We start from the raw sequence: 14,545 nt of genomic DNA on the forward strand, positions 1-14,545 counted from the left end.
CACATGTCCCAACCAACGCAGCTTCTGGTGCTGGACACATTCTTCAATGGAAGTACCCGTTGCACAACCGAAAACGCGCTTTCTAACTGCCTCATTACGGATTCGCCGACATCAACCCACACGAGCTATGGTTCTGAGACAACGGCCACGCGCCACAGAAAAAAAAACATAGATATGGTCACTCTGGGCAGTGATCTTTCCAACGTGCTGGATTGTAAGACATCCCCCAACAGCCATGATCAGTTCTGATCTGCAACGCGTTCATTTGGTACAGGATATGGAGCAAATAACAATCAGCAGTAAGATATTCATCGTGTTTTAATAAAACTATAGGCGCTTTTTTAAAAGGTAGAAATCACGACAGTACTTCCTTCAGTTTCAGTGAATGTGATTTTCAACTAGAACAAGCCGTACGGAAGGATTCTAAACCGGAACTCAAGTTGTCAATTATTTAAGTTGACTAGACCATCATAACAGGATGACAGAAGAGGCTGGAGCAACCGTTTTGATTCACTGGGAAACGGTGCATCGGATATGCTCCAAACTTTCACACTTGACTAGTGAGTGTAAAAGCAAGTTCTCATTGGGCTCCCAGTGAGTGAATTGCCAATTCATAGCTTGCGAAGGTGACAAAAAGCGGTAGGAAACCACATTTTTCCTGGTAAAAAGGCTCAGACTCGGTTGACCATGTCAAAAGAACTGCAATAATGCAGCAGCAGATCGCAAGGACACAGACAGACTGTCACATCGGAAGCACAAACAAGACAAATACTGACGAGGTCACTTAGGTCCGTTATGCCCCATTCAACCGCATAGCAGACTGACGTCAGATACGACGGGGGGGTGTTGGAAATGGTGTTGACGAGTGACCTGAGTCTCTCGTCTAGAACAGTCTTCAACTAAATGTGTTCCAGAGGAAAGAATATTCCACATATCAAAGTCCCTAAGTGTTACTTGTAGGACACCTAATATCTCTGGACGGCTGACTACCTGTTACGTGAGTAATCCGTAATTTTCATTGACCTGAAGGGGTGCCAGTACTCTTCATGACTGTGAAACCGCACCCAAACTACGAGTGAGGTTCAAGTCTTACGGATCTGGACGGATGTCTGTTCATACGCAGCACCATTTCGTTCTGGACAGAGATTTCCACAGTCGGCTGTGTCCACGCTAAGTGTAAGGCAGTGTTCTGACGACTGGCTTGTTTACTCAAAGAATACGTCTCCATAGTACGTCAGTGTGGTATGAATCTTGTGTGTTTTTGCCTCTCCACTTCCACACTGATCAAGTATTCCAACTGGCGCAGTTCTGAATTGGTTCTCATATCTAGGGCTTGCTCTCATAACAGCAAGCCGTTGAAAGAAATGTGACCAAATGAGAAAACCATACGCAAGTCAGTCAGAAAGTGGCTTCCTTTTCATGCCCATTGTCAATTCCACGCATAATTGACGTGCTTTTCCGGTCTAGAATAACAAACGACAAACGGAAACCGAAAGGTTGTGTAAGCAGGAAAGGACAAACCTGGTCGTGTCGCTCGCAAGTTTGTCTATGCATGGGCGAACCGCAGAGTCAAACTCGTTTGGATCGGTGACCATGCGACCCAGTTCGACCAAGGGACCAACACAAGCCGCCCGAACGACACGCTGATTATCCGAAACGAGGCTGATGAGAAAAAAGACGGAGAGAGAGAGAGAAGCGCATCAAAAACTCATACTTCGAAAGCAATGTAATAACCAAAACGATCCAACGGTGGACGTGGAATAATAATCTTTCAGGTTTTTGTGTTGGTCGTTGGTTTGTTCACTGAGCTGGTCAATTTGACTGCAAACGTTTCATCACCAATCGAGGTGACATCACCAGTGCGTTCCTAGGGAGCGGAGTGGAACGTGGCAATCGGTTGTTCTGCAACCGATCGCAACACCAGGGACTGCCCAAATGCCATGCCACCGAAAGGAAGAAGGGGGCTGAGATACTGCCAGGTTGCCCAAACTCAGACAGGGCAAGTCGAGAGGGAGAGGTCGGGTTTGAAACATGGATTTTCCGGTCAGTAAATTCGCGCTCTAACCACTCGGGTCATCTCGCCCCCAGAGACTGTGCAGCTTCACAGACCATCTATCAATGACAAACGCGTTCATCGCTTGGAGTTGGGTACCCTGTTCTTGCTGATTCTTCATTATTTGGCGTTTCAGTGACCAGCATGCGTCATCATAGACACTAAGCACCGGTACGGATTTCTGGCATCAATGGGGGTACCTGGTCTTGAAAATACCCAGTGTTCGTTTGGTTGCGTGGGAGAACCGATAAAGACCATTTCAAACGTTCTACCTTTATCTCTTCCTATACGCTACCATGAATCATCCATTGCCAGATTTGTGTTGGTTGCCATCGGAGAGTTCATGGGCCTACTTCGATCGATAGTGCTGGGCTACGGTTGTCCTCCGGAGAATGAATTGGCGAATGAGGAGAGTAATTATTGTCATGCGTATATTATAGCACTTTGGTATTGCAGTAAAACTCCTCCTTCGAATAGAGCATAAGACAGGTGAAACAGCTGAGAATGCCTTTAAAATCGTGACTGAAAGAGTAGACAGTCAGTCGACACCTAGATTAGACATGACGGACAGTCGAAACACCCTTAGTTGGTACGCGGTGGCTGAAAAAGGCACGGATGTACAAATACACCGAAAAAACAACAAACTCGATGCTGACCTTGTGAGTAGTAGGCAAAGTTCCGTTTTCAATTCGGATCCAATCAGTTTGGACAGGTCGACCAGCTGTTGCACGGCAGCCGCACGAACCAAAGGCACTTCATCATCACTATCGGCCAGATGGAAGATTCGGCTGTTGGAGAAACGAGAAAGGAAACTTTAACCACCACTTGGGACGACTTTAAAACAGAGATCTAAGAGAAAAACCATGGAGCAGAAGCAGCTGTGTACTAATACCAACAAGAATACGAGGAGAGAATTTGGGGGGAATGACTAGCAGAGAAACTGGTGCACCAGTTGAAGCGTACATAAAGATCCGAGAGGATTTTTAGGATTGCACGTTACTGGCGTGTGTTTGTGCGTGCGTCACTTGGACGAAGGTGCCCACCATTGCATCCATCGATTATTATCTGACGTACTCTGATTGGTCAGAAGAAGAACAACTAAGTCATCATAGGAACAAGGAACCGGATGTTGTGTATCAGGTGGCGCAAGTATGATTCCAGATAAATGACAAATCCTGTTCTCGTTAGAATTCGTTGATCATCACATATGGTGGTGCGAAACATGTGTGCAGATTGCCACTGGACAGGTTCTATGACGACGTTGGAAGAGTGTGCTTTAGGTTCAGTATATGGAAATGTATTGAAAGGATGCAAGAACCAGGGGTGTGGCATATCGATTCCCCTGATAAGAGAGGACGCTTTAGGATGAATCCATTCAAGAAACAACACTCGCTCGATTCTCGTCACCCGAATTTTCTAGATATGACCAGATAAGCTCGAACACATCGACATTATTGATCGAATTTTCACACATGACGACTAGTTCTGTGCTGCGAAAAAAACTTGAGAGGTGAATACTCGAATATGATTGAAATTCACGGGGTAGGGTCAACCGGCAGATGGTGAGTTCCGCTGTAGTACCCTTCCAGTGCCTAGCTGCCATGCCACCCGAAGGAAGCACGAGGGCTAGGATACTGCCAGGTTGTCCAAGCCCAGACAGGGCAAGACGAGAGGTGAAGGTCGGGTTCGAACCACGGACGTTTCGGTTAGTAAATTCACGCTCTAATCACTTGCACGCGGAACTGAACCGTTTTTTAAATGATGCACTTGTTTCATCACAGGTTACAGCCTATATGCTATGGGTTGCTTTAATCATCTGAATTATCTAGAGCATGATCAATATGGTCTGGGTAGACTATAAGGTACATGGAGTCAGATTAACAGGATAGCAAGTCTAGAACTGGGGACGAGATGGCCCAAGTGGTCAGAGCGCGAATTTACTGACCGGAAGGTCCGTGGTTCCAATCCGACCTCCGCCACTCGACTTCCCCTGTCTAGGCTTGGGCAACCTGTTAGTATCCCAGCCCTCGTGCTTCCTTCGGGTGGCATGGCAGCTAGGCACCAAAAGGGTGCTACAGCTGGACACTTTTTTTAAGTCTAAAACTGTGATCGATTTGTTTAGAGAGTGATTAACGAGGGGAAAGGATATCCACAGCTGACCTGTACAGAAAAAAATGAATGAGTTGCACTGAGAAGAATCTGGACTCAGTGCCGTTCGGATACCACTGTGACTACAAACTTTGCCCACAAATGCAGCAGATGACATCGAGGAGTTATCAGTCGGGAAAGCAAACAGCGGTTTTAGTGTGTACAAAGAAGACAGTACGACGGCGAAAGTGCTGACATATTATGATACTTAGCAGTGATCAAGCTATTATGAGTACATTGACTCAGTCAATGTGAGACTGGAGGATGAAACAAGGAATTCGAAAAGGGTGCGACACACCCAGATCGCTCAGCTTTCGCACGAATGTCGGTGTGCGCTCGCAGCCCATTCGTTTTGGAAAACTAAGTAACTAGTACCAGTTTCAATTGAGATCTCGCGATACAACCGAAGCAGATTTAAGCGGAAAAGCCGAGAAGCGTTGCACAGGTGTTTCAGCTTTAGGAATCACTTCACGAAACTCCAGGGAACTGCGAACCCGCGCCCTCTCAGCTGGTAGTTGAGCACGTTATGGCTCAGCCAAGAGCGGCTGAGGAGCAGTGTGATTAACTCGCACTTAGCACATAGAACCACTCGTCCTTCAGTCACGGAATTAAGATGAAGTGATCAAGCGTTGATTGGATTCTCAGATGAAATGTACACTCTAAGTTACTTCAGATTGATGACTCCCAATAAGAATGAAGCAGCTATATGGTGTATCTTGGCTATTCAGCATAGGTCGATTTACAGGATGAAATCTCCATTGAAAATTTTCAAATCTCCTCATACTACTAACACTTATCACAAATGACAGAAGCAGCAGTGGTTAGAGCGCTGACCGGAAGGTTCGTGGTTCGAACCCGACCTCTGCCTCTCGACTTCCCCTGTCTAGGCTTGGGAAACCCGGCAGTATCCCAGCCCTCGTGATTCCTTCTGGCGGCATGGTAGTTAGGCACCGAAAGGGTGATACAGCTGAACGATTCATTTTATTTATCTTATCAGTGCTTTTCGGAACGTCCGAGAGGATGAGTCACAAACTCCCGGGGTGCACTCAGTCAGAGCCGATCGAAACAAAAGTAAATAGGGAAAATCGTATTGACCTCGGTTTGTCGCAATGCCTCATAGAGGTCTTACCAAGCGTCACGTTGATCTCGCCTTGGAGCACCAGTAGTACCAACAGCATCAGGACTTTTTGGTACCTCCCTTCTTCCGAGTCATTCATTCATGGCTAGCTTCTCGGTTTACCCTAGTCCAAATTCGGGTTGGAGGGCAAGATCAAGTAAGGCGATTCAAACGACGTTGACAAAATAACGGAAATGACCGAAGGCTTGATAGAGTGATAAGAGCCATTCGGAATTATACTCGATCAAGAGGACCTACTGCACTTCCGAGACCGTTTGTGACGAGTCGCATGAGTTGTCTCTTTGAAACGAAAACATTCAAGTGGTACCGGGAGAATCGGCTCCAATAAAGTTGAAAACCAACGTGTGAACTGTTCACATTGCCGTAAACGGTGGCTTGTGGGGAACCAATCGAGCACGTGTGTCCGTAAGTGTGAACAATACTGCTAATCGTGATTAATTAATCACTTAACCTATTGCCAAAATGAATTGGATAGATTTCAATATCCTCTCCGGGTTTGTGTGTGAACTAGAGCTTTCAAGAACAACAACAAAACATTGTCGGGTTGTATTTTCCATGCCAATCAACTGAAAGAATTCTTTCCAAACGGTAGAATGTTTGACAAATGTGTTCAGTGTAGTTTCAGAAACACTGGAATCCAACTTAGAAGAGCCATAAGACCAAAAAGTTACCTCAGACGTTGAAAAACCCTGCGAGTTCAGAACGTGGTGAGCCTAGCACAGTGGCTGCCAGGATAGGTCATGTCGACGACTGGATTCGACACAAGTGAGCACAGAATTCAGCTCTACTCAGAGACTGAATATATTCGGTGTAGGGCGAGCAAACTTCAACCGTATTGATTCGAATCACCCACGGCACAACGTACCGTGACGAACAAGACACTGCAACCAATTGGCGCACAGCGCTAACCAGGTCAAATGTCTGAATATTTAAGAACAACTTTGAACGGATTATACTGAAAAGCGGAAGCACAAACGGAGTGGAATTATGAATTAGGCGCATTGGCGAAATAAATTTGCCATTACGTGGTCCGACGTCGCAAAAAGCTGGCTACATTGGAGGGTTAATTAACCAAGAGTCATGTCATTTTTGTTCATTTGGCCACCTCAGTATTCAGGGGTTGTGGAAGTGCTGGCCACTTGTGAGTTGGAACCAGCCGGAAGAACTGTGCGTTCAACCTGATGGTATATTCTACAACAGTGAACAGCGGTTGATTCCCTCGTCGTTGCAGGAACTGGTCCGCAATGATCTGCATTCTGGGCACAGTGGGTATGCGATTCACAAGCTAGCGAATTCTCGAAAAGAATATCATTGGTCGGGTTGCTAAAACACCACGTTTCAGCCATTTTTATCCAGTAGGCTTTCTCATTGTGAAGTAAGAATTGGCGTTGCCGCTAGCCCAACCGAGGACTCACTACATGACTCCCGTCATTTTGACAAGATCACGTCAAACGACCTGTCGGGAGTGGTTTCTCTTTTCAGAGGGCAGTTACATTGAATATTTTACTGATTCTTTACAAAACAGCAGGTTTCAAATAGACAGCTGACGATTTTTGTATCAGTAGAAGTTGTGTAAACGATCACCGAAACTGCATTGAGTACTCGCTACAGGCAACCAATGTGCGCTTAGGCGTGCTAGGCAGTCACGACATGCTCGTTCTGGCATTGGTGAAGCAGTGAAGCCACAAGTGGCACAGAGCATGAATCTCGAAGACCGAAATTGCGTTTGCTCATTCGCCCCAGTTGTAGCATCGAAAAGGCATACGACTGGGTCGCAAAGGACGCGTATATCGGACTGTACTGTCGTGTGAGTGCTAGACTAGGCCATTTCGGGCAAAGGACGTGGAATATACGCAGGTCTTTGACAACCAATGTCCCGGAACTATAGCCGCGATTGGCTGGAATCAGGGGCGAGATGGACCAGTGGTTCGAACTCGACCTCTGACTCTCGACATCCCCTGTCTAGGCCTGGTCAACCTCGCAGTATTCCAGCCCTAGTACTTCCTTCGGGTAGTATGGCGGTTAGGCACCGATCGATTGATGAGGGGATTCTGAACGACGTGATCAGGAGTGCATCCAGCACTGCGGGCCAAAGTGGCTGGGCCACAGCTTACTGAGAAGAGAAGCGTTTTTCGTCTCTAATTCTTAGTGACAAAAACCTAGAGGTGAACAGAAGGTGACATCGCACAATGGAATGAAGGATGAAGGAGGGATGAAGGATTTTACTGAGTTTGGATGGGGAGACTGGACGATACAGCACCCAACCTGTGTCTGTGACGTTCACGCTTTCAGTATCTATCCAGATTGCCTGATTGAGTGTTGGAGATGCATGCAACTCGGGTGTTTGTGGTAGGCTAACCCTAGGCCGCCGTCCCTGCCCCATTTCCTTCCTCTACCCGTTATAGAGTTTTATTGAAATAAACTAACATGGTTGTACGGCAGCGAAGCATTATGTCACTGTAACTGGATGGACAAACTGCACCAAAAAACCTGCGTGCAGCACACCAGAAATAGACGATATGAGAATACACTCAGAGCGGATTTGAAAATACAGTTCAAGATGTAGAAATTTTATGTGGGACGATATCGAGTGCGACAGAATAGGACCGAAACCCAGGGGTCATCAGAGAATCAGATTGCTGTGCAATGACCACACCCCAACTTTGATGACACGGCTATTTTTGGGAAAATCTTCACGACTCGTGTAGAGTACCTCTCTCTTTAGGATGCGCCCGTGAGAGGTGTCACCGGGCATGCAGATCAAGTGTGTCTTGCCTAAAAGTCGCATGGAGGAGATCCAGTCACCACCACTGACAATAATAGTCGTTCAGCTGTAACACCCTTTCGATACGTGGCTGCCAGTGCACCCGAAGGACGAGGGCTGGGATAGCACCCAAGCCGGGTTCGAACCACAGACCTTCCGGTCAGTAAGCTCGCGCATTAAACACTGAACTATCTCGGGGTTCAAACATTTTAAATAGAGATCAAGCGGGCAAATCGAAAGTTCCCCTACGCCTTATGAAACAGATAAAGTATATGTGGAATCAATCGTCTCGGAAACAAATACGAAAAACCGAACGCCACATCAACGTACTACTTGAGATCCGTTTGAAATTTTGCCGAAACCAGAGGATAGCATGTTGTTATGAGCTTGCAGGTCACTTTGCGGGAGGCGCAGTACAAGTCCTCTGAAAGAGAACAAACGAAACAATTGACAACGATCTGGAGTGAAGATGACGGAAAGAATCACAGAAACTTGGGAGACCTTTAGCGGAACAAGACCATTAGGAAAAATGCGGTACCCAAGGTAAGATAGAAGAAAAAAGTCGGAAACATAGGTAGAATGGTTACGTACAACAGACACCGAGAGGCATGCTGGGATCTTTAAATCGATTTCAAACAAACGTCAAAATCGAATAAACAAGAAAAAGCGGCATGGGGAACGAATGTTCAACTGGACAATAATCATTGGAGGTGGTCACAGGATTTGTAGAATTCACATTTCTACCGTTTGTTGTGAAGCAATTATTCTGGTGAGCACATACTAAAGAGGGGGTGGAGTTCCGCTCTGATGAGAGTCAATCAGCAGTGCATATTTTTGGCCGTGCTGGTAGTTGAACTCCGAACACCTGACATGCGAGGCGAGTGTGTTATCAGCACGAATGTGTTATCAGCGGCGTAAACTGGATTCAATTGAACGGGGGAATGCGTTCACGCGTGAGTGACGTGACTGGTGTGCCCAACGCCTCAGAAGATAACAACGATAATTCGACGTCATCAGCCAAACTCCCCTCTACTAGAAGGATATGAGGGCAGTTACGGGTAATGGTACAATCGATGCGATCCACCAACCAGGGTAGGAACCGCATAACCTTCTCTGAAATGCTGTCAATTACAGATCTATCTACACATCTATGTCCGAAGCGTTTCTATCTAGACTGACTGAGGTGAGCAGCTGGGGGTTAGACATCTCAGCGTCCGTTTGGCGGACGCGGTTCCTTCATATTCAAACTGACTGAGGTGAGTAGCTGGGGGTTAGATACCTCCGTTTGGCGGACGCGGTTCCTCCATATTTTCACGATGAAGATTCCCTTACATACATCATGAGTTCCTTGCACTAGAGCAACACTTGTGCGGTGGTGGTTCTGCTGATTACTCGATAAAAAGCTACGGAACCTGAGAAAAAACACCGGTCAGCAAACTGAACCTAGCACGTGAATAGAAGAAAAGGCGAAAAATGGCATGAATAAGTAGCGAATAGCGCTAATATTTGTGATTAGCTAACAAGGTTGTTCCGTTTATCAAAATACTGACTTGAGCTGCCCCGCTCACGAAATTCAGGTAACTGTATTCTTCTCATCGTGCACAGCCGAACGAATTTTCGATTAATACGGCAGCTCCAAAATCTGTTCGTTTAGCGACCTTCTTTTGTGATCGCTAAGCGGCTAGCGACTCTCAAAAGCGGAAAAGTAGTTGATCAACCTGTGAATTTGTTACACAGTCAGATCACCAATGTGGAACTTGACAATCTCATGGGTTCTGGTCCAACCGATCGTATGCGTAAGCTTGTTGGTTCTCCGTTTCACTGGGCCGACTCCTGAGCAAGATAGTTCGTCACCCGGACTGTGAGGTGTCGAATTCAGCCACTAAGGCGTGTGACCTCGTTGGCACTGACCCATGAGATGTTACAGTGAATTTGACTTGCGCTATGAGTTGAATAGGTGGAAAACACGTGTCGGTGCCTATACCATGCGAAGAATCTGGCTGGTTGCATCACGATGAATAACGTGAGACGGAATCATACGGCAGAATCTCGGTACCACTCACAGCTTGGTGTCGCAACCGTCAATAAGCCGAATCGGCACGTGATTGGTCAAAAGATCGGCTGCTGGCTAGTCCAGCACCCACGCGAGCTCTGATTGGTTGAAAAATATGGACCTAACAGCTAACAATGCTCGGTTGCCGCTGGTGTGTCCAGAAGGCATAAAATTTCCAAAATGTTACTGTTGGACATATTGTAACTATCAAACCCTGTACGCGAGTTTTTGTTTTTGTGCGTTCAATACACTCAATTTATTTTTGGTGGCCGCTCTGCCAAGGACTCAGCTGAGCTATTACCATCACTCCAAGTACCTTGCTAGTTGGACGCATGTCGAATCCAACCACTGATGTTGTGAATTGGTAGCACAAGAGAGCCATTGGATATGCACTGCTGATGAGCTCTAGCAAGAGCGAAACTCGAGTTCAGTGATCCCTCCCTTGGTGTGGATTCACCAGAATAATTGCGCCAGGACAAGAGGACGACTGTTCAAACGAGAGTGATGTGAAGCTGAACGGGAGCTTCCCTTACAGGTCTATTCAAACATGAAACTACCAGCGCAGAAGAAACTCAAAGTGAGACGAATCACGAGTGTCTGGAGTTTGTATTCCGCGAATAACCCCAAACGGTTAGATAAGATAAAACTACCGAAAATGGAACGTTCATACCAGGAGGAAAGCAGACATTGAACTGGACCGAGGTCTAGTCTTCGGATTTAATGAGAAAATCTGATAAAATCGCTTGTGCCTGGAACACCTACTTCGTTACTTGCAGCTGAATTTTCGCTGCTACGAAATCGCACGTTTCTGGCATTAAATTGATTGCACAGTCATGATAAAACGGAAATTGACGCCTGAAATTCACTTTCACACAAAAACACTTAAAAATTGGAGAAAAATTTTCAAACCAAGCGTGGTTTTAACATCAGAACTGGCGTAGTGTGTTTATATGAATCGATTGCGTATCGGCTGACCAGTCCCCTGATCAGAGGATTTACGATGTATCGGAGCAAGCTAGTCCATGAGTTAAAGCCTCTGGGGATTACAACCCCACTTGGTTAGCCAAACCCAGTATCTTGGTACTCGAGGTTAAGGATGGAAAATATAGACTCTGGTTGTAATTTCAGATCATTGTTACTTTGCGTTTGGGCATTTGAGTTAAACTCTTTGAATGAGGAGAACCTCGGCAGTACCCTTGTTGTCCAAAAAGTATGAATGAACCAACCGCAGAAATATCACCCTACCGCCCGCAGCCTGGAAACTTCGGCCTTGTCACGCTAATGCTCGCGTAATTAAGTATGAATAGACGAAATTCTATAATTACCGGAGGGGGCAATTTTTTTCTTCATCGGTATCTTTCGCGTTCGTTTGGGCTTCGTCTGGCGACTTCTTTTCTGAATGCACCCGTGACTGCTGCGCAATCCCCTCCATAAGGAAGAAGGGGTTTGAGTGAAGCAAAAATGTACCTTAAATCTCGATGAGATTAGGAATATAACGTCGGTTTTCTTTTACGAGGAACCTGATGGATCGCCCTTATGTGCTCACACTAATCACAGTTTTATTTCATCTCTCACAGAAAAAACTGTATGCATGTAGGTCTGGTTTCGAATCTCTGAACCATATGTACAGACTATCGGGACGGGGGTTGGGGCAAACCTGAAAGCACCTGTCGGGGGTTCGAACTTGAGTCGTTGAAAGGATATTCCACCGCCTTCTCCAATCGGCCACCTTCCACTTTTACACTTTCAGCATAAATGCTTGAAGTCCACCTTGGAACTGCAAAATATGTGTCCCACTCAGTTCAGTCAAACTAGGCGACAAAAAAATTTACGTGTGAAATTTTGACTCCATTTTGTAGTGCTGCTTGAAATGAGAGCTGCCCCATTTTCACACATTAACTCGAAAGTACGTCAGAAACGCATTTTTCACCGCACCTCGAGATAAAAGTTGACGTCATTTGGCAACTCAGAGGTACGATCCAGATTGTTCTCGTCAGGCATCCAGCTCAGTCAAAAACAACGTGGAGAACCACATGATCGACATGTTTATCCATAGGAAGCACATATTGAGTGGTCCAGACCAACTTTAATTGATAATTTTGATGAAGGACTCTAATAATGTAGGCAGATGAGTAGGAACATTCTGACTAGACGAGACACAAGGGAGGCTCCTTTAAGGAAACAAGTCACAACACTGCTGCCCCAAAGCCAATTTTCAGTTAACCGATGCTTTTATGAACAAATGATTCGTGAGTTGGGTTGCTCGTTTTTTTTTGCTAATTTTGAATGAGAGAAACCGCTGGATATGGATCTGATCATTGAAGACTTCCCTCTAGTCTCTGACACATTTGGGGCTGAAATGCTATGTGTCGAGCAAGCCGATGACAGAGTCGTTATCCGACAAACACTGTCCGAAAGCTGCTACACCAGGTGGGGACAAGCCCAAGCCTTATGCTTGTAGGCGAGTCAATCGGGCCCAACTCGTGCGTGATTGGGCAAAAGATCAGGCCACTGGTCAGTCCAGCATCAGAACGAGCCCTGATTGGCCGAAAATGTGGACCCAATGGCCAATCACGTTCGAGCCTTCGCTGAACGTCAGTTGCCAATGTTGTGCCCAAAAGATGTCAGGATTTTCAGAATGCTGTTGTTAGACACACTTTGAATACAATGCACTGTACATGAATTTGTTGTATCCGTTTTGGGCGGTGGTGCTTCTGCTGAAAAAGTTGGCTTGGAAGAATCAGACAAGGATTTGAGCTGAGACGTAATCGTTATTCCATCCGTTGGCATCGCTGTGCTCTGAGGCGACAGTCAGTCATTCGAAGATGTGAAAATTTTCTCCGGGACCTTATGTCGCATTCGCGCAATGAGTGTCCTTCTTTCTTATGAAACCAAAGATCAAAAATAGTCTTCCAAAAAAACGAGTGACAATGACAGATTCAAGGCGACCAAACGGCAATGACGAGAGAGCATCGTGCAGCCAAAAATCATATAACTTACCCTCTAGGATCCTCCGTATCATGCCTACGCACTTCTCTTGAATGACCTCCATCGGCAGTTTGGGAATAATCTCCACGAGTGCATCACAAGCAGCTTGTGCGACCACAACCTCCTCCACACAGCTGATTATCTTCTCCAGAATCGGCTGTTAAATCAACAAAGAGGTAAAGAGGAAGCGGCTGAGCTCACAGTGGTGAATGCCAAGGAAAAGTCAAGATGAGTCATCTCCCGGCCAGGACTTTCACACTCGTTATGGCCTCCGACCTGGGATACCAAGTATGCAACCTAACCATCAACATCTAGAGATTGCTACCGAGCTTGCCTATTCCTAGGACTACTGAGCGTCCCTCAACAGTGTCACTCCGACATTTCTACAACTTGTGAACAATCCTACAGAGACGTCGACGGATGGACAACGAAAGTCTTCGTCTGCCTTCTGCGTGCACAGATCAAGTCTACTACCAGTAGACCAGTAAGCAGTGCGCTACCCGACTGTTGGCGGACCGACCAGTATCAAGGTGACAGGGTTATTGACCGAAGCAAACGTAGCTTATGACGAACGGACGTTAAGTTTTTATTCCGGAGCGCAAATCACTGCTTTGTATGACCGCGAAGCAGCTGTAGAAGAAAACACAGCAACTTCACGATCAATTGAGTGTGGTCCAACGTTGCCTACGTTACTGTTACTGCTATTATGAAGGAAAATAATGGTAATCGCAATAATAATAACAATAATAATAATAATAATAATAATAATAATAAAAGCAATAACGGAAGGGGTATGTTGTGATAATCCCGAGAGTACAATCAGTCAACAACGACCTAACACTCACCAACAAGCAGGACGCATGGTCCTTACCACCAACCAACTCTGAAAACCCCCCGAGTGTTTGGGCGATTACGAGAAGCACTTCGTCGTCACCAGCATTGATCGCGTTTGTAACCAACTCTGGAAGGGATAATTGGCACAGGGGAAGGGAACGATACGGCTTGCGGTTTAAAAATCAAGCATGAAGGAATCGGGTATGTGCTTGAACCGAACCAACAATTTTATGCGCTACTTATTTGAATATAGTCAAGATTTGCGATGCATCCCACGCTCTGTTCAAACCTACGAATGGCTCTCTTTAGGAAAGTAATCTTGTCAAAAAGAAAATAAAAGTGACTAGCCCGTTACCATTACAATGATGGTTCTGCTTTAAAAGGGACCACAAACAGTGGAAAGGGGTGTGGCATAAAAATAAAGGAGTCAGCAGTCAGGCAGGAGCTTGTGTTTTTAGCCGTCGCCCAGATCAGCATTCGATTTTTGATAATACTGATAAGGTTGCAATATCATCATCATCATCATCATCATCATCATCATCATCATCATCATCAAGGACAGCAACA

At 45.9% G+C, this 14,545-nt stretch overlaps 1 protein-coding gene across 1 annotated transcript in view; it reads right to left on the bottom strand.

Moving 5' to 3' along the window:
• T265_15075 (hypothetical protein) overlaps positions 1-14,109 on the bottom strand; it is a gene marked incomplete at both ends in the record, with an annotated part of 38,770 nt that extends 24,661 nt beyond the window's left edge. Inside the window, 5 exons of the mRNA XM_009176483.1 lie at positions 1,522-1,662; positions 2,710-2,841; positions 8,434-8,527; positions 13,157-13,301; positions 13,990-14,109. Of these exons, the coding sequence (XP_009174747.1) occupies positions 1,522-1,662; positions 2,710-2,841; positions 8,434-8,527; positions 13,157-13,301; positions 13,990-14,109 (632 nt within the window). The remainder of the gene's footprint in view (positions 1-1,521; positions 1,663-2,709; positions 2,842-8,433; positions 8,528-13,156; positions 13,302-13,989) is intronic.
• Positions 14,110-14,545: the final 436 nt, after the last annotated feature.

This window comes from Opisthorchis viverrini (genome assembly GCF_000715545.1).
Source record: "Opisthorchis viverrini unplaced genomic scaffold scaffold56, whole genome shotgun sequence".
Lineage (NCBI taxonomy): Eukaryota > Metazoa > Platyhelminthes > Trematoda > Opisthorchiida > Opisthorchiidae > Opisthorchis > Opisthorchis viverrini.